The sequence below is a fragment of the Amphiura filiformis genome, chromosome 11, assembly GCF_039555335.1.
Source record: "Amphiura filiformis chromosome 11, Afil_fr2py, whole genome shotgun sequence".
NCBI lineage: Eukaryota > Metazoa > Echinodermata > Ophiuroidea > Amphilepidida > Amphiuridae > Amphiura > Amphiura filiformis.
Genome location: NC_092638.1, coordinates 54,293,241 through 54,312,590, shown reverse-complemented (window position 1 = coordinate 54,312,590; position 19,350 = coordinate 54,293,241). Strand labels below are relative to the sequence as shown.

Sequence of the window (19,350 nt, the reverse complement as noted above, 5' to 3'; positions counted from 1 at the left end):
ATAGAGGGCGCCAGTCAGGTAAATTTCCAAGACAGAAGGTGGTGGCTACATGCCGTGATCACTAGTGAGCGCCATTCAATTTGCACACTGAGTGATCAGAGCCTATCAAACACGGCGAATTTCGGCGACTCTATAATCAAATTGTACTGTATTTAATTAATTTGAAGGTTAGTTTTGTGTGCGGGTTCATTATCGAACCCCAACGGTTTTAGCTGGTATTAATATTATTTATAACATAGGCCTACTTGTTTGTGATATTTTAAGCGCGGTTTTAATATTTCAAAATAACCCCATTTTAATTACACGAAGGAACTGAAGAGAATGCATTGCGCTCATCACCACCTGGGTCAAGGAACCAGGAAACACTGGCGCTCGCTCATCGAGATGCATGGAGTTTAAATTCTGTGCCGCTCATGCAATGACATGAACATGGCATAGCAGATATGAAGTGGCCATCAGCGCCAGCAGGACCGCGACACTCCGGAGGACAGCAGAGGACAGAAAAATGTGACTCTCCTGCTAGTCTCCTACACAACCAGTTAATTATGTTTTTGTTCATACCGCATACAGTCTGGCCCGCGCCCGAGACTAGCAGGAGAGTCACATTTTCTGTCCTCACATCGGTATAGGCCGTCTGCACGTTAATTGTACGGAGTGTCGCTTCTCTACCTTTATTTTCTCTGGCGCCAGGGTTGATGACGATGTGCGTCATGATAGTACCATAATATTCTTCTACAACTTTTTGTTGCACATAATAATAAAACAAAAGAGCCGGTGCAGTAAAAAATGAAACGACATATGGCGACAGTTCCCATTGCAGAAGGTAGGCAGGTTTTATATTGTATAATTTATAAGTTCATTCAGGCCAAGTAGGCCTAAGTTTCGGACGGAATATCGGTTTTGATCAACTCCTGTCACATTTCAGTTAGGTAGAAGACGGTAGATGCAGCCTCATATGATACCTGGGCAGCGAATTATTTTACTGTGCTACTGTTTCGCGGTGTCCGCACAAAGGTTAGGGTTTATAACTTTTAAGTTATAAACCCTAACCTATTAAAATAAGTTTCTGCTATTCAAATGTATGCTCAGTAGTTAAACCTTGTTTAATGATATTATTATTATGATCTATAGGTCGCGTAGCTAATATGAGAAGTTCATGATGACCTGTCATCTAATGTTGTCATCACCAAATTCCCGGATGCCGTAGTGATGAGAATCAAGTGGTGGGCGTATCTCCCTCCCCCCTCTCCCCATAACTACACATACAGTGTTATAAGATAAATGGGGTAAAAAACGATTTTTACATAAATTTATAATGTGTCTTGTGTATGTTGGAACAATCACCCTTCCCAGTGGTGAAGCCAGGGGGATGCTGTCCCCCCCTGTGAGAAGTCTTCCCCCCACTTCCCCCTTCCATGAGAGGTCTTTTTTGTAATCATTTTTAGCCTACTTTTGACCATTTTCATCAAAGTTTTCCCCCAAGGAAATTTGCCTTGCCCCCCCTCTGAAAAAGTCATGGCTACACCGGGGCTACACCACTGCCCCTCCCCCAAATCTTTATAACTTGTGCAAAGACAATTTCAGTCAAGAGCATTATTTCCAGCCTGGGTGATAGCTTTGACCCATGTTGATGGAGAGAAAACAGATTTGGACCTTTTGCATGAACACACTGGAAGCATATGCTAGTTCATAACAAAGTGGCCATGTAGTTGACAGTAGCCAGTGGTGTAGCCAAATGAGGGTGCAGCTCCTAGCCCCCCCAGAAGTTGTGTCCTTCCTTCTCTCCCGGGCCTTCTCTCTTGCCCCCTCCCATGCTGATATTTTTAAAAATGTATGCTTTTTTTGCAATTTATAGTCCATATTTGACTACTTTTTCATCTAAATTTTTCCCTTCTTGATTTGCCCCCCCATCTGATAAAATCCCTGGATAAAGTCCTGGCTGCATCCACTGGGAGTGGCTAGAGGTCTGCTGCTCCCAAAATATGTAAATTAAAGACATCCTAATGATACTCATTTGTACATGTCTTTTATTTCCATCATCAGGTTTGCAGAAAAAAATGAAGAAAGAAAACAGTGAGGCATTCCATGATCATCCAATTATATACCAAGAAAAGGATGAAGCTGTTGATATTCTTGGTGGACCTGGGAGTGCCCAAAACCACAAATTGAATTTGATATTTGGTAGGCATGTGTTTAAGGGGGTACTACACCCCTGCCCAATTTTGTGCCTATTTTTGCATTTTTCTCAAAAATTATAGCGCATTGGTGACAAGCAGTGTTCGAAATAAGGAAAATATGGAGGTTGTCCCGAGGACAACTAAAGCATAAATTTTGCTTGTCCTCAAAACATTTTGGTTGTCCCCAAAATGTGTCATACTTTTGGAGGTAAAATATAGTGGTTGTCCAGGGGATAAGTACATAGCTCAATTTGGTTGTCCCCAGTGATTTTTGGACAAGAGGACAAGAGGATAAGTGCTTATTTCAAACACTGGTGACAAGTAAGGTATATTATAGGGGCAAGGACTACAACTACTGCACTGGAAATTTTATTTGAGCATAGACAACAGTTGTGGAGTTACAGTCAAAAATGAGGAAAAACCGATATTTTAATTTTTATCAATAACTTCTTGCCTTGAGTTGATGAATTTACAGTGCAGCAGTTGTAGTCCTTGCCCCAAAAATATACATATCTTACTTGTCACCAATACGCCATAATCTTTTAGAAAAATACAAAAATAGGCACAAAATTGGACAGGGGTGTAGTACCCCCTTAAACTAAATATCTAAACAAACATGATAAATGCAAACCATGCATTTGAAATTATTCATTGCACTGGATGGCACGAAAAGAGCAAAGTTCATCCTGGTGATTACTATGTTTGCATATCATTGTGCAGAAACTAAATGAATTTTAGTACAATGTTCAGCAAGTGAAGTATAATTATGAAATTATTTTAAGATTAATTTTTGTACAGGCCTATTTTGATTTTCGTCAAAGTGTAATTTTATTATTCTTTACCCAAAATGATTTCTGAGAAAGTTTTACATGATTAAAACAACAGTTTAAAAATATTTTTGGTAAACATTATTTGTCCAAATTGTTGTGTCAACACTTTGTAGCAAGTTTGATGTTAACCCTGGAACTATGGAAACTTTTGGGCCTCATTGTTGCATATTTTATTTTTTGGTCTAATGTATATAAAAGTATTATTAAGAATGACAAACATTTAACTAATCAAAATGGATGTCAGGTTTATGTTAAGTTTTGGAGAAAATCATAAATCATGCTGGAGAAGATCGGAAGATATAAATCTAAAGGTAATTAGGTATTAGGTTCGAATGATCCCAGCAAACACAAAACGTTTTCGACATCATTCGCAAAAGGTTATAAAAGGTTGCCAGAAAACGTTTAAATGTCGGGTTATATAAAGGGTATATTAAGAGTATAAAACGTTTTCATAACCTTCAAAAAACATTTTTTGATAATCTACTGCTCAGCAAACAAAAATGTTTTATAGAAAGCGTTTAACTGTCGGGTTATATAAGGCTAATGGAACTTGATTGTTAGTTTCCGATTGACCGCCCGCATCACTTTTTCAATTTGACCAAAACTTTCATTATTTTCATAAAAAGTCAATTATCTGAAAATTGAGATGGAAATAATCAAAATTGAAACTCTCAAAATGTCTGACATCCCCTGCTAATCATAATCAGCACTTTTTCTTAGTTGTAGGGTAGAGGATGTAGTAAATAATGGAAATTTAAGGATTACCTCACCATGTTTCTAGTGATTAGAAAAATTGCTAATTTCTTTTCATTTTTATGAAAACAAATTCAAAATTTTTCTCAATCTGTTGCAAAATGTCTGTAAAGATGATCTAAGCATTACTACCTGTTTTGAGATGGTCTTTCATCAACAATATATACTTTGGTACTGGTGGGGTACCTAAATTTGGAGAAAGCTGTTCATAAAATCATTGATTTTGTTGACATAATGGATAATGAAAAGAGACCGAATAATGAATAATGAAATAGCGACCTCATCCTTTTTTTTTAACATCCAATCGGAAACTAATAATCGAGTTCCATTGGCCTAAAGGGTATAAAAACGTTTTAATTACATTCCAAAAACATTCTTGAAAACTTAATACAAAACATTCTAAACAGAATGTTATTTTGGAGTTGAAAAAATATTTTGTGAAAAATGTTTGCCCAAAATATTTTCAATAACGTTTTAAAAACGTTTTCATGACCTTTATATAACCCGACATTTAAATGTTATTAAAAGGTTTGAAAAAAACATTTTAAGAACATTTCTGTGTTTGCTGGGTTCAAACATTTTGACATAATGTTTTTTAAGTATTGACACAATATTTGGCAAAAATGTTTACAAAAATAGTTTACAATAACATTTTTTGAAAACATTTAAAAATATTACTGTAGTGTGTTTTTCATACAAAACGCGTTTTAAAACGTTATCATGACCTTTATATAACCCGACATTTTAATGTTATTAAAACGTTTTACCTAAACCAAAAGCCAAAATATAACTTATTTAAAACGTTTTTAAAACGTTTTTGTGTTTGCTGGGATGTTCATCGCATTCCTAGTGGAAGGCATCAGAACTGCATATTTATAACAAATTCACATAGGTATGAAAGTTATTATATATACTTAGTTCTCTGGGTTGATTGGATGAACAAATTTTAATCTTTCCCCAGAGCAGCCAGCGCACATAAACTTTTTTTTTCCAAAGTATAATAACGTTCAAGATGGCATTACCACTCATCACATGCTAGTCTTGTTCAAGGCCCTCTAAGTTTCCTCCCTCATGACCAGCACTTGAATCCTACTTTCGGGCTCACCAAGTCCATGATATGAGGGCCACAGATGCAGCTGCTTATAATCATGGGTAAATTGAACGAGTGAACTCGGGTTGAGTCTGCGAGCCTGTAGGGCGAGAGTTTTGGCGGTTTGTAAACTCTGAGCTTAATTTTTCAGCGTACGCAATAGCAGCCGTAATCTGTGGCCCTCACTGACTTGGCGAGCCCGAAAATGTGTAGATACGATTCAAGTGCTGATCGTGAGGGATGGGAGGAAATCTTAGAAGGCCTTGAACAAGGCTAATCACATGCCTGTTAATGGTATCAACTTACTGTATTTTTTGCTGTTGTTTTGTATAGATCTCAAAGTGTGTATGAATGTGACAGCAAAATCAACCAACAAAGCACTTCCTAATGAGGCAACTAGTCTTGTGTTTAAAGAGCTCATCAGATTCACTGATGAATCTGAACAGAAGACTGGTGTTGCAACTGATGATGAAGCAGGATGCCCGGATGTTCAGGGAGATACCAACGCTCTTGAAGCACCTCTTGCACAGAATAAACTGCTGTGGAATATCTGTACTTCAACAGCTCTCTATGGTGGACAGTTGTGCAGGTTAGAATTGAACCAGGGACAGATCCTGTTTGCAGTTCGCTTTGGTGACATCAACAAATTGCAACAATTTCAGTCTCAATCAAGTGCACTGGCAACACAGATTGCTGCGTGCTTTGTACGCTATGATGTTGGTAAACGACTAGAGAAGGAACTTGCTGTGCATCTTGAAGTTCAAGACTCAGACTATAAGGCTGCAACAGAGATGCTAGGTAGGTGTTGCAATGCTTTATAAAAACAATGAATGCTAAGATAGAGGAACTCCTCCATTGAAATGGAAAAAAAGGTTATATAATACTAGTATAAGGACAGTGGCAATGCCAGGATTTTTTTTTCTGGGGGCATGTTGAGGGTAGGCAAAGTGATATTTTGGAGTGGCAACAATCTGAACATTTTTCAGAAATTGGTAGTAGATTTTCTGTGTTTTTGCTGTGACTTAGTGAGATTTATGGGGGGATAACCTGTTTCCCCCATGGCACTGGCACTACACAGTGATCTTTTGGTGGAAGGGACTAGTACTAATTAAGGGATTTGTAGGAGAAAAGTACCTTTACTTAATATAGTTTGGAACCAAGTCATGGGTGAAAACTGGCGAGACAGGTCTGTGGATAGTAACTTAGAATCAGGGATGGTGGGGGGGGGGGGGCACTCACTAAGATACATGTGTGTCCAAACAAGTATAGAAAAGGGTGTCATTTTAATCATACAGTGCCATACTAAAACTAAGGGGTGCTTTGGAGAATTTGCTCACACGTTGGGCATTACCTGAGCAGTTGAATGATGTTTAATACTAATAGGTGGGTTATTTTGGATTGGGAGCAGAAAATGAAAATGTTTGTAGATTGCAATATTGGACAAAAATGTATTTTTCTTTCTGCAGGGAAACAACAACAAGAGTCATTCACTGAAAGAAGATTAGATGATGCAGGTAATGTATAGTGAACATTTTCAAATAATACTTTGGCCCCAAATCAAGTTGTTTACCAGGCTAAATCTTTCAAAGGGGTAATTCTGGTTGATTTCTGCCTGGTAGATGGAGCTGGCCAAATGGTAAATATAGCCACTTAAGCTACAATGAGGTGGGATGTGGGCTCTGCCCCGGGGGCTCTGCCCCTGACCCCCACCTGATTCGCTACTGTATTTGCTAAACTTTTCTTACATTTTTGTTAACCATTAGTTTGATAATAAGCTATGACAGCTCATAATATATTATCATATAGGACTGAATATGATGTAGTACATAATTAGTGCATTTTTTACTACATGTAGTAAAAAAGCAGCATTTCTCAAGAAAACTTGGGAGAAAGAATTTAAGAATTTGAACATTCACAATAACAATGTAGTGTCATGCCTCCTTTTATGTTTCCAAAAGTAGGAATTAAAAAACTTCAACACTTTATTTTCTTGTTGTTGAAATAGGAATACCAATAAAAGCGACCTTTGAAGTTCAGAACATTGACGAATCGCAGCCTTTTAGCCAAAAACATACAAGACAGTTGACACCCAGCATGATGGAGAAAGCCAAGCAAAACTATCAGGATGTTCTTCAAGTCTTCCAAGACCATGGATGTTGCGATTTACAAATAACTGGTGATCCAGAGAAACCGTTTGTGGCATATTGCAACAACCTCTCAGATATCAACAGATTTTGCCATGCTCTTGGCCATGACAACAGTGTGTTTCAGAATTTTAGGCCACCCCGTGATGAGGATGTCAGCTTGGGCTACGAGCTAACACCATTTCTTATTGATGAGGACATTGTTAGAGAAATTGAATCCCCAAGTATACATATCATTGTTGAATCTATCAAATTGAAAGTGCTGTATACCCGGGTGGCTACCATTGACAGATTCAAAGATTTCTTTAGATGCGGTAAGAATTTTTAGTTCATATATTACATTTTGGTCCGAAATAACTGGATAAAAATGATACTTTCAACATAAGCTTGAAATGTGTGGGGGGGGGGGCAGTAGACTTGAATTGTCAAAAAGTGGCTGAAAAGAACAAAAAATGGGTAATTTTGCTGAAAGGTGGGGGACATGTTCCCCCTGACCCCCGGGATTGACGCCCATGCTTTTCAATGATAATTTCTTCATAATTAACTCTCTTCACGCGGGTGTCGACTGCAGACGACAAGTTTCAAAAAAATTTCAGAAATTCAAAATTTCAGAAATGTAAATTTTCATGACCATATTTGGAATCAGCATGAAAAATGCATTAAAATGAGTACAAACAAGCCTAGTATTGATTCAGTAGTTCTTAAGATAGCTCTTGATATTTTGAGAAAATATTTCAAAACTTGAACTTTTTCCATGGAGGCGCATGGATAGCACGTAGAGCATTAAACATATTTACAAAATGTCTTCCTCACTTTTGTTATAACTTATATGCCCTATTGAAGGCCCAGGGATTAAAGGTTTAAAAAAAAGTTTTGCCAAGTTTCATTGGGATGATGTTGACACACATTTTTGTCATCATTTACAGCTGATTTATGTACCGTGCATTAGTACTGATTTTTATGGCACAACATGTTTTTGTACTTTTTAGCCCATTTTTGACCATTCTCGTCAAAGTTTGCCTTGTTAAAGTTGCCTTGCACCCCCCTTTGCCCACCCTCTGAAAAGTGCTGGCTATATGCCACTGGTGGAATGCGCACTACATGTACTAGTGTTCCCAGTGTTCCAACTTGGCCAAGAATCACTTGAAATATAGGGCCTAAAACCAGGCCAAAAATAGTATGATATACATGGAAATACATGAATTTTCTTTCATTTGTAGGTAAAAAACCAATTAAAAAAAGAGAGAACTTACCTCAACATGAACAAGAAGAGCAGGTAAACTGGAAACTATGGGCATATGCTGGAAGGGGCAATCATGTCAAAGTTCAAGAATGCATTGACCTTGGTGGGCAAGTTGATTGTTATTCAGGAAAAAATGTAAGTATATGAAGTGAATTAAAGCCATAAGATTGGTCAAATTTTTATTTCATTCTTTCACAAAAATAATAAAATTTAGTAATATACTAGTGGTGCCCCCAGGGTGGTGCCAGGAGTAAAGGAACAGTAGCGTAGCCAGCAGGGGGTGGGGGAGGGGGGACAAACATCAGTATCATCCCTATTTTTGCTCTCCTTCCCTTTCTCTCTTTTCTCCTCTTCTTCTCATCCCCATGTTTCTGCTTATCCGTCCCCATTTTAAGTGTCCGGGCAGTCTGACCCCTTCCCTTCCCCCCGCTGGCTATGCTACTGTTCCTTTACTCCTGGCACCAGTTGGGAAACTAAGGGTCTTTTCGGTGAGAGAGACTTGACACCAAAAAGTGAGGTCATTTGGTGAGAAAGCCCAAAGATTGGGGTCTCTCCGTGAGACAGGGGAAAATTTGAAATAGTAGGCCTACTTCACTGCCGGGATACATCTATACTATTAAAGAGGAACTTGCCGATAATCGATACTGATCGATACTTTGAAGAGGAACTTGCCGATAATCGATACTGATCGATACTTTGAAGAGGAACTTGCCGATAATCGATACTTCTTGGGATCGATTCATCGGTATCATCTCAGAGATTATAGATGAAAAATAAATTAATAAATTAATAAATAGATAAATAAATAAGTTCTTGCATTTCCAGATGAATGGTAAATGCATAGATAGATAGATAAATCAATAAATACCAATAATTATTTGGATTTATTCGGTAGATCAACCAATGGTGGCCCGCTTATATTTACGGTCCGTTGCTTATACGCGCGATTACGCACAGGTCGTGGCAACTTCCCGACGCGCTAATGGTAACAAAACTTCCAGCACGGTATAAATCGCAACCGTATAATAAATCAACTGCATTCGTTTATGATGATTTTCGAAACTTCTTTTGTGATGACTTTCCAAGATTTTAAGGTAGGCCTAGGCTTGATAAGCATGGTATGATATATCTCAACAATGGCGCCATAGATTTCTTTTTGACATTGGGGGGATAGGGATGGAAAAGCATTTCTTAGAAGTAGGCATATTAATAGTGAATCTGGCACCTTTTGGCAACATTAACGATGGCGTAGGTTTCTTTTGACATGGGGGATGGGATCCGTTTAAATCAATTTCTTGAAATAGGCCTACAGTAAATCCAGCACTTTTGGCGACAGATTAATTTATGGCCATAATGAAGCTAAAATGGTGAATTATATGGTGCAAAAGTGGAACAAATTCGCATCGACGAAGACCGCTACAATTGGCTCTGTGACTTTTTAGCCAAATATGAGGTTAATTTTGTCAGAAACCCACATGTACATGTATACAGGTGTAAACTTGGGGTGATTGTATGGACCATTGCCCTAGGCTTATCAAACCCCACCACCGGGAATTTACGCCTATGTAATTCAACCATCTTGAAACCCAATGTTGCTATAGGCCTAGGCCTACTTGATGAAACAGAAACAAATTAAAAAGAAAGAACGAACGAAAGAAAGAAAGAAACGGCCACAATACATGCGTGCAAAAGTGGAACAAATTCGCACGAAGGCCGCAAAAATGGGCACTTTTATAGTTTGGCCAAATATGAGCCAGAAACCCACATGTACAATATGTATACAGGTGTCAACTTGGGGGTGATTGTATGGACCATTGACCTTATCAAAATATTGGGGGGTATCCTCCACCCCATACCACCGGCATGTAACTCAACCTTCTTGAAACCCAATGTTGCTATAGGCCTACTTGATGAAACAGAAACAAATTTATAAGAAAGAACGAACCAAAGAAAGAAAGAAACCCTGGCACATGTACATATGCGTCAACATGGAGGTGATTCAGTAGACCATGCCCCTTATCGAAATATTGAGGAATTTATTATTGGTACTCACCCCGAGAAAGAAAGAAAGAAAGAAAGAAAGAAAAACACCCGGGGGGGGGGGGTTCTTCGAAAAAATTTGTACGGGGTGTGCCCACGCAGACTTTCGGATGCTGACTTTCTCTATACCTACTTTTTGCTGTTTTTGCTACCCATCAGTATACCAATTTTCAAGAAAAAGCACCCAAAAAGCACCCAATGAAGGAAGAAAGAAAGAAATGCTTTAATGGCATTTTTGCCCAAATGCGCCCAATTGGGCGCATTGGTATCCACTGAAAACCCACCCATCGATATACCAAAATCGCTGAAAAGGTACCCCAAAACCGTGGCACATCCCGTATACCTTCAACCAGAAAGAACCCCCGGGAAAAACAACGGTAAAGCAAGAAAAACAACGGGAAAGCAAGAAAGAGAAAGAAGAAAGAAAGAAAAAAGAAAAACAACGGGAAAGCAAGAAAGAGAAAGGGAGAGAGAAACAAAAAGAAAGAAAGGGAAAAACATAGAAAAAAAATTGACAGACAGAAAAAAAGAAAGAAAGAAGAGAGAGAGAGAGAAAGAAAGTGAACAAGCAAGAAAAAGAAAGAGAGAAATGGAACGCAGGAAAGAGAGAGAGAAACTGAAAGAAAAAAAGGGAAAGACAGAAAAAATAAGTAAAAAGGGGAAGGAAAGAGGGAAAGAAAGAAAGAAAGAAAGAACGAAAGAAAGAAAAAGAAAGAGAAACAACGGGAAAGCAAGAGAGATAAACGAAAAGAAAGACAGGGAAAGACAAAGAAAAAATAGACAAAAAGAAAGAAGAGAGAGAGAGTGAACAAGCAAGAAAAAGAAAGAGAAATGGAACGCAGAAAAGAGAGAGAGAGAGAGAAACTGAAAGAAAAAAAGGAAAGACAAAGAAAAAATAAGTCAACAGGGTGTTTGGTACAAAAATTACGCAAAAGATTTTATGCTAAGGAAGTCGTTTGCAAAGTAGAGGCAACAAATGGTAGGCCTACCACATCACTAACCGCGTAATAATTGAGCTGTTAAAAGCGATACCAATTGCCATGATTACCATTTCCATCGTTTATACTAACCGCTCCCGTTTACTAACCGCTCCCATTTACTCATCTAGCGGGGGCCCGCGCGAAGCGCGGGTACCCGCTAGTGGTGTATGAAAGGCAGTCTTCAAAATATCTCAGATGTTGAAGTCAGTAAATGTGTATAATGTACTGCTTTTGTGAACCCTGCTCTACCTTGTGTGAACACAATTTTGTATGACCGTATTAGAGATCCAAAACTTTTATAACCCCTATGTCTCCCTTCCCCACCATTGTATGATTTCTGAACACTCCCCTATACTAGTGAAAAGAACTCTTTGGCCTTGCTCTGCACTGGTAAAACCTTTAAATTGTACTTGTTTTATTTAGTGTATCAAAAAATGTCATTTTAATTTAGATTGTTTAAACCATGTTTATACTTTCAGAATGAAACCTCTCCACTGCATGAAGCTTCTGCGATGCACATACTGATGTATGCAGGCTTCTACTGTGTTCTAAAGCAAATGTAAATTTGCCTTCAAATACGGTAAGTCATAAGCATTTTATTTAATTGGTTATAGGCCTAGGCCCTATGTTTCATTCCGCCAGTATGCCACCTCTTTCATTGAGGCATAAAAGTATATGTAGACTTATGTGTTTTGATGGAAATTAAGCCTTGGGGTCCTCGCTTGGTTCCTATATAATAATAACATGAATGGGGCCCAGAGGCTACCATAGTTTCTGATTTATTAAAATGCTGACAAAGCACTCATGAGAAGGAGAGGAAACAGCACATGCAGGAGCCATGTTACCATCAATCCGTTTTGAAATGTGGGGGGGGAGGGGACATTCGGCCTGAATTGTCAAAACATTATGTTTCACTACCTGCCTGGAGAGAATTGATCAAAAAATTGAATTCCCTCCTGAGTTTCAGATTCTGTCAATGAGTTGACCAGATCAAGGATGTCATTATAGCTAGAGGCAGTATATCCAAATGGGTCAATGAGTTGCATAAAAATGTCCTTGTGTGGTATTTGGTTACCAGGAAGCAGTGGCGTAGTGTCATAGGGGCAAAAAAAATGACCTGTGCCCCCCCAATCAACCCTGGTGCCCCCCCCAATCAGATGACACATGCTACGCCACTGTGCCAGGAAGTGAGTTTTGCCTGTGGCAATTTGTGGTTAAATGTTGATCCCGCAATACAAGAGTTATTACCGTCGATTTGGTTGAAAAAGGAGGTGAGACATTATCAAATCTCTGCAGGTAACAAAACATAATGTGCATCTTACGGCAGTTCAGCTGTTGATTTCCCACCAGCTGTTCTGTCTTTGGTCAGTGTGTGTTTAAGGTGCAAAAGCTTTTTTCATTTACGGAAAATTATGTAGTCCATTGATACCCGGCCGCATTAAGACAGACAGAGATTTGGCGCCCTTTGCCCCCCCCCCCCCAAACTCCGCCACTGTGCAGGCACCCTCCATGCTCACTGGATATGCCCCTGCTATGCTCCATTACATGGGCATAGTTGCATTAATATGATTTCTTTTTCAACTATTTTTATAACAGCAAGGAGCTACATCATTGATGTTTGCAGCAAAATCTGGAAGTTGGGCTACATATGATCTCTTAGTGAATTGTAACATTGATGTTCACAAGAAGAATGTGGTGAGTTGAAAATTTCATACACTTGAGTCTGCTATCCTTGCTCTTTGGCTCCACCTGTTTGGTGATTCAAAAACGAGATGGAGAAAACAATTTTTCTCTATCTTCTTTCCTACCTTCTTTCCTTTTCCTTTGCCAAAAAGCAGATAGGGAGTTAGGGTTAAAGTATATAGCAAAATCTTTTGGGGGTCGTGGTCTTGAGGGGGGAGCCTGAAATTTTTAGTTGAACCAGGACTTGAGGAGGGGGGATTGTTAAGTTTTAAACAGAGAAAATTGGGAAACAAGGGGGAACGCGAAAATTTTGAGCGGATGCGAGGGGGAAATGCAAAAATTTTTGTCGATATTTTTTCCAAAACACCCATTATCCCTTGTCATAAATAACGATCGGTCCCTAAGCTATAGACATACATATTATATGAACCCTTTTTTTGTTTACATTTGTTTCAAATAGGATGGTGAGACTACCTTGTTTTATGCAGTGCGAGGAGACAATGCTGCTATATGTCGAGATCTTCTTTATCGAGGTGCTGAAGTCAATATCTTAAACAAGGTAGCAAGTCCTGTTCTTTTTTCTCACCTGAGCAAATGTTCATCATGCATAAACAAAGCATGTCTCTAAGGTAACACACATTTATGTTTTGAGGTGCACATTTGTCTTTGAGAAATTGACCTATTGAATTTTTTTCCCTCCAATTTTCTTTTTACAAAAATGCTGCTGGACTGATGGGGAAACTGTGAATGCAGAACCAGAGTTGGTCTGAGTGACATACAAAATATCCAGTTAAGGGTAGACTAGGTATTGCGGTTGGTCGAAGCAACCAAAAAAATTGATTTTCATTATCTAAATCAATATATTATTGAAAATAACACTTTGATGTTTTGCAATAGTTCATTCTACAAATTATATAATTTGAAAATTCCTGGTGAAAACTTGCTTGATTCATTGTTGTTAATGAGCTATGTATGTTATGTTATACAAAAGCGTTGTTGTTTCAGTCCTCTTTACAACATAACTCAAGAACCACAGGACCTACAAAAGTATATATGTGATATTTGAATTCTTCTACACGCTCGCTATGAAATGATCAATGCAATTTTTGCCAAAACTCACTACCATTCGCAAGATGCTGCAAACTACCAAATCGCAACAGTTTAAAATAGTTGCTATAACCTTAAAGTGACGTCCAATTGAAAAGGGTTTCAAAATAATTTATGATAAAAAGGATTCATCTAAAAATCATATATAGGCATGATGCTGTAAATCAAGTTATTTTTATGTCATTTTAATGTTTTTTTAAAAGAAGGGAAAAATGTTCTGTTCTTTGTGCGAAGTGTGGAAGTATGCAAAGTTCTGATAGAATTCAAGGCTGATACTACAGTGATTGATAAGGTAGGTTAATTTCTTTTATTGAAACCCAGTGAACAGCTCACCTAATTTTATGGGTAAGGGGGCTAAAATACCCCCTAAAAATACCCAAAAATACTACGTCACATTTACAGAGTGACCAGCAGTTCTCATTTTAAAGGAGGATTTTGTGATCCACAAAAAAAGCTTATTCCCAAAATTTCAGTTGATTCCGATTTTGCGTTTGCGAGTTATGCATGATTATGTGTATTACACTGCTCCATAGACAATGTGTTGTAATTTCGTTCTGGTATACCAGAACAAAATTCAAATTTCACGATATCTTTGCTAAACGAAAATTAATCTGCAAGAAATTTTTTGTACTTATACATTATGTAGCCAGAGGTTTCCAGTGATATAAAAATCTCAACTTTTTTTGAGAAAAGTGGGGGGATGATGCTGTGGATCACGAAATGCCCTTTTAAAATGATGATACTAGATGCCATAGGTGACAGCGCTGACAATCTTTGCAGCTTTAAGTCCAATTTAAGTCCAGACTCCACATCGCGACCATGATGAAATCTAAGCTACGTTTTTACGAGTTTGACAATGAAATACTCATTGCGCTGTGGAATTTTCATTAGCGATGAGAGTTTTTCGCTTCTCTTGAGATATCAGCGTCATGCATGCTTGTGATTGGCTGCTGGAAAATCAAAGTCAGCATTCACTTTGGAATAATGAAAACCAAAATACTTTTATGTAAGAATTCCAATATCTGTCGTGTAACCTTATTATTTTGCTATTCACATCTGCACCAATTTATAGCATCACGATTCATTACATTCAGTCGCAATGGTTTATTATGTAAAAAGCGGCATTTTAAAAGTTGCATGTAAGTCCATCAACTCTCAAACAAGTAGGCCAGGCCTATGTGTTTGTTGAGGAAAGTTGACTCCTGTGGACTCTTTTTCTATATTTTGAACCATTTTGACCGTGACGCAATGATGTGTGATGCTATAAATTGGTACAGATGTGTAAAACAAATAAGGCTACACGTCATACCCTTTACATTTCATAAAATATTTTTTAGATTTCATAAAGTGTTTAAAAAAATCCTTTAGGCTATAATATCATTTAGAGTGGATAAATAAACCATCAGCAACATAATCAGAATATAACACATAAGTAAAGGAAAAATAGACACATTTTTGAAAATGATGTTTTACAGTATATTCTATTTGTGTTTTATATACATTGTTTCTTCCAGGATGGAGAAAATGCTATAATACATGCAGTCGTGAAATGCATACTACCTATTCCGAGTATAGTAGAAATTCTTGCAGAATCAGGTGCAGATGTCAACAATATTACCAAGGTATGATGCTTTGGAAGATGTGTAACATGTTACTTTGATGTGAATCCTTTGTTCCAAAGATTAGACCTTATTTTTGTAAATAATTTTTTTACATGCATATTAAGCCATTTCGTGGCATATGGCACGAAAATTGATAGGGGTAATAGAATAGGTTTAAGGGTCCTTTTCAGAGAATGAACGTGAATCCTGTTTAGGAGGTCAAAATTGCTTGTGACAATTTGGTATGTGGGTGTGAGACACCACACGTCATGGTTGTGTGACATAAAGGCCGAGTTATCGGAGGGTTGGAAAATCTTTTTATATGAGGCCCCAATTAGAGTCATTTGGTGCATAATATACACTTTTTTTTTACTGGTGCAACAGGGCTGCACAATTTTTTAACTCATCTTTGATGCTGGGTGACGCGAACACACTTCCCCCCATGTTGGCCAAATTCCACTGGTTGCAGTGAAAGGAATGAAAAACGAAAATGAAAAATGGCACCAAATGGCTTCAATTAGGGCTTCATTTTGAAAAATGTCCAACTTCAAGCTACTTCAGAAGTTCTCAAGGGGCATGTCCCCTTCAGACACCCCCTGTATCACGCAAGTCTACTCTTCCCATATTTTGAGGTATTTTCTACTATAACCCACATGCACAAACACTTTTAAAAACATGTGTCCCTCCATTTTTCTGATGCCCCTGCATAAAATTATTTATTCTGTCCTCTAGGATGGAAGGAGCTTACTACATCGTTGTCTAAATACACATGTTGGTGGATATGACTATGAGTACAATTTATGTTGTGCTTTAGCAAAAGGATCTAATCTGAACGTTGAAGTTCGAGACAAGGTATGTAGATTCCAAGAGAATGCAATAAGCATTATTTTATACTTCTTTTTGTAGGAAGGCCCCCAATTATCACTACAGGTTCATCAAATTTGGTGGGAACAACCACTGTAGCAAGACAAAAAATGTCAAGGTCATTTTGGAGTCATCCGGGATCAAATGCCATAGATTGTTGCAGGTTCATGAAATTTGGTGGGAACAACCATTCAGGCATGGGATTTTCCAGTGGAAACACTGGAACCAGTCTTTTGATGTCAAAATTCCTGCAGTTTTATTTATTTTCAGCCCATTTTCAGGTGTTTTTGTCCAATTTTACGCGCTTTTCCAGACTTTTTCATAAATGCGTAGTCCCATGCCTGACCATTGTAGTGAAACAAAAAATGTCAAGGTCATTTTGGGTCATTCTTGTTCAAATTGCTATAGATTGTTGTAGGTTCATTTACTTCTGCTACCAAAATTAAGCAGGCAGTCGCGAAAGCAGGCGAGACTTGTGGTTCAGGAACCACCTTGTTTTTCAGTGTTAATATGCGAACAGATTAAATTTGTTCATCCTATTAACTCAGTGAACTAAATTTCAACAACTCTTCCTACCCGTCTTCCTATGCCTTTATACAGGAGCTAATCGTTGTTATTCTGTGATGAATCCACACTTATATAGCATAGCGCGTATATGCATTACGCATAGCGCATAAAATTTGCCATGCCTGGAACTTGTGTGTGCTGCATTTTGTTTTCATTATTTTGGTGGAAGCGGCTAAACATTGCCCTTTTATTCTGTAATTCTGAGGGCTGTGCAATAATTATGAGCCCCACCCTCGGCCCACCAAAAATTGCTTGCCCCCCCCCCCCTCATGGCCCGCCAAAAAAAATCTTTGCCTCCCCCTTTGAACATGCTAAACAGTTTTCCTAAGCCTTTTTTGAGCGTTTTATTAAAAGGGCGCCCCATGAATGTGAGCCAAAAATCGCTTGCCCTCTCCCCCTCTCGGCTTGCCAAAATTGCTTGCCCCCCCCCTTTCGGCTCGCCAAAAATTTCTTGCCCCCCCCCCCAATTTTACCCTCCCCAGGGCTCATAATTATTGCACAGCCCATGAATTGCTGATATCAATAGAAAAATAATCGAACTTCTTGTCACTGGACATTCAATAATCCTGTGGATTTGAAAGGGATTCAATCATGTTTCACTATTGTTCATCACCGTTTAACAACTCGCGTCAGGGGCGTCTGCGTACTTTAAGTAAATCATGCAGACGACGCAGACGCATCATTGTTTAATGATTGAATCCCTAATTAATAATTTCATTGCTTTGAGATTCGTTTATAAGGCACTTTATAAATATTGTATATTACTATTATTGTTATCGTTATTATTATTATTATTAAGTCGTCCCCCAGCGTGACACTTACCCTTTTTTATTCTTTGTACAGGATGGTCTGACACCTTTACTTTCTGCTGCAAAACAATTGAAAGGGTCACTTGTTTCAGCATTGTTAGAATGTGGAGCTGATATTCATGCTACTGATGCCAAGGTACACAATCTGATGATTCAATCATACCAAAGTCAGCAATAATCAGCGGCGTGCATCGTGGCACCCCAACCCCGGGGCTGAAGAAAATTCAATTTTGCCGCCTTTCCTCGACAGCCCGAAAAGGTTGACCCAATTTTTTTCTCGGTCGTTTGAAAAAGTGAAGAGCAGAAAAAAAAAGGGTTTCAGGCACTAGCGCCCTAAAAGCAGCACATTTAGATGTATAGTACCATTTTTTCAAAATTTTTTATACTTTATCAAATTTTTCCGCCCTTTTTTATTTACTAATTCTTTTTGCCGCCCCTTCGTTTTTGCCGCCCCATCTTCTTCATTATACCTCGTTTGTTTGGCTCGAAATTAAAAGGGGATAATGTGATCAGTGAAAACAAACATTTAAATAAGAATCTATTCTTTATGCAAATCACACATTATTGCTTTAAATTAAGCAACCCTGGCACTCTGTCACTTCTAAAGTTGTGCCCCCCCCCCCCAATTTGTGCTACTTGTTTTGGGCCACTTCTAAAGTTGTGCCTATACTATGTTATGTAAGCTTTTGTATTCATATCATCTGCCTCTCAAATCAGTACTCGCCACTGTTGTTGATTTGTGATGCGGAGCGGGAATACATCAAATTCACAATGTTGTTGTTGAGTACTCGCCACTGTTGTTGAAGGCTGTGCTCGCGGGAGCGGGAATACATCAAATTCACAGTGTTGTTGTTGAGTACTCGCCACTGTTGTTGAAGGCTGTGCTCGCGGGAGCGGGAATACATCAAATTCACAGTGTTGTTGTTGAGTACTCGCCACTGTTGTTGAAGGCACGGATCTGTGATGCGGAGCGGGAATACATCAAATTCACAATGTTGTTGTTGAGTACTGACTCGCCACTGTTGTTGAAGGCTGTGATCGCGGGAGCGGGAATACATCAAATTCACAATGTTGTGTTGTTGATGATCATGATGATAATGAATAATGATCATTTTACTCTATACTCTACTTTATTCATCTTAGAATGGATACACTGCTTTGCATTATTCTGTTCTGGAATGGGGGATGTACAACAATCATGACAGTTCATCGGTATACAGCAGTTCTGAAGAAGTTGTGCGCTTATTAGTAGAGCAACATGCCAATATTCATGCTAAAGATAAGGTATTGTTGTTTATATTGACTTTTAAAAGTAATTGTCATGATTCAACTACAAAGTTCCATACATACTGTATCAAAATGATTGGTACCCATCAGCTTTGTTGTTGTTGATATAAAAATGTCTGTTTCTTAGATCCTCTTGAAATGATTACAATTTATTGTTTGATGACCTTTATTACAT

General features: G+C 38.3%; 2 protein-coding genes across 2 annotated transcripts in view; both read left to right on the top strand.

Moving 5' to 3' along the window:
• The first annotated feature begins 689 nt into the window (after window positions 1-689).
• Window positions 690-14,096, top strand: LOC140165015 (uncharacterized). The gene is made up of 9 exons (XM_072188425.1): window positions 690-823; window positions 2,044-2,181; window positions 5,184-5,648; window positions 6,317-6,364; window positions 6,856-7,308; window positions 8,215-8,372; window positions 11,737-11,837; window positions 12,854-12,952; window positions 13,401-14,096. The coding sequence occupies exons 1-7, from the start codon at window positions 787-789 to the stop codon at window positions 11,818-11,820; spliced, it is 1,383 nt and encodes a 460-aa protein (XP_072044526.1). The 5' UTR covers window positions 690-786; the 3' UTR covers window positions 11,821-11,837; window positions 12,854-12,952; window positions 13,401-14,096.
• LOC140163781 (uncharacterized) overlaps window positions 12,308-19,350 on the top strand; it is a 39,996-nt gene continuing 32,953 nt past the window's right edge. The window contains exons 1-8 of the mRNA XM_072187096.1: window positions 12,308-12,346; window positions 12,854-12,952; window positions 13,401-13,506; window positions 14,251-14,339; window positions 15,562-15,669; window positions 16,381-16,500; window positions 17,923-18,024; window positions 19,032-19,172. Of these exons, the coding sequence (XP_072043197.1) occupies window positions 12,308-12,346; window positions 12,854-12,952; window positions 13,401-13,506; window positions 14,251-14,339; window positions 15,562-15,669; window positions 16,381-16,500; window positions 17,923-18,024; window positions 19,032-19,172 (804 nt within the window). The remainder of the gene's footprint in view (window positions 12,347-12,853; window positions 12,953-13,400; window positions 13,507-14,250; window positions 14,340-15,561; window positions 15,670-16,380; window positions 16,501-17,922; window positions 18,025-19,031; window positions 19,173-19,350) is intronic.

Coding starts and splice junctions, on each gene's coding strand:
- LOC140165015 (XM_072188425.1), top strand. CDS start 787: ATGAAACGACATATGGCGACAGTTCCCATTGCAGAAG. Junction 824..2,043: donor GACAGTTCCCATTGCAGAAG/GTAGGCAGGTTT, acceptor TTCCATCATCAG/GTTTGCAGAAAAAAATGAAG. Junction 5,649..6,316: donor GGCTGCAACAGAGATGCTAG/GTAGGTGTTGCA, acceptor TTCTTTCTGCAG/GGAAACAACAACAAGAGTCA.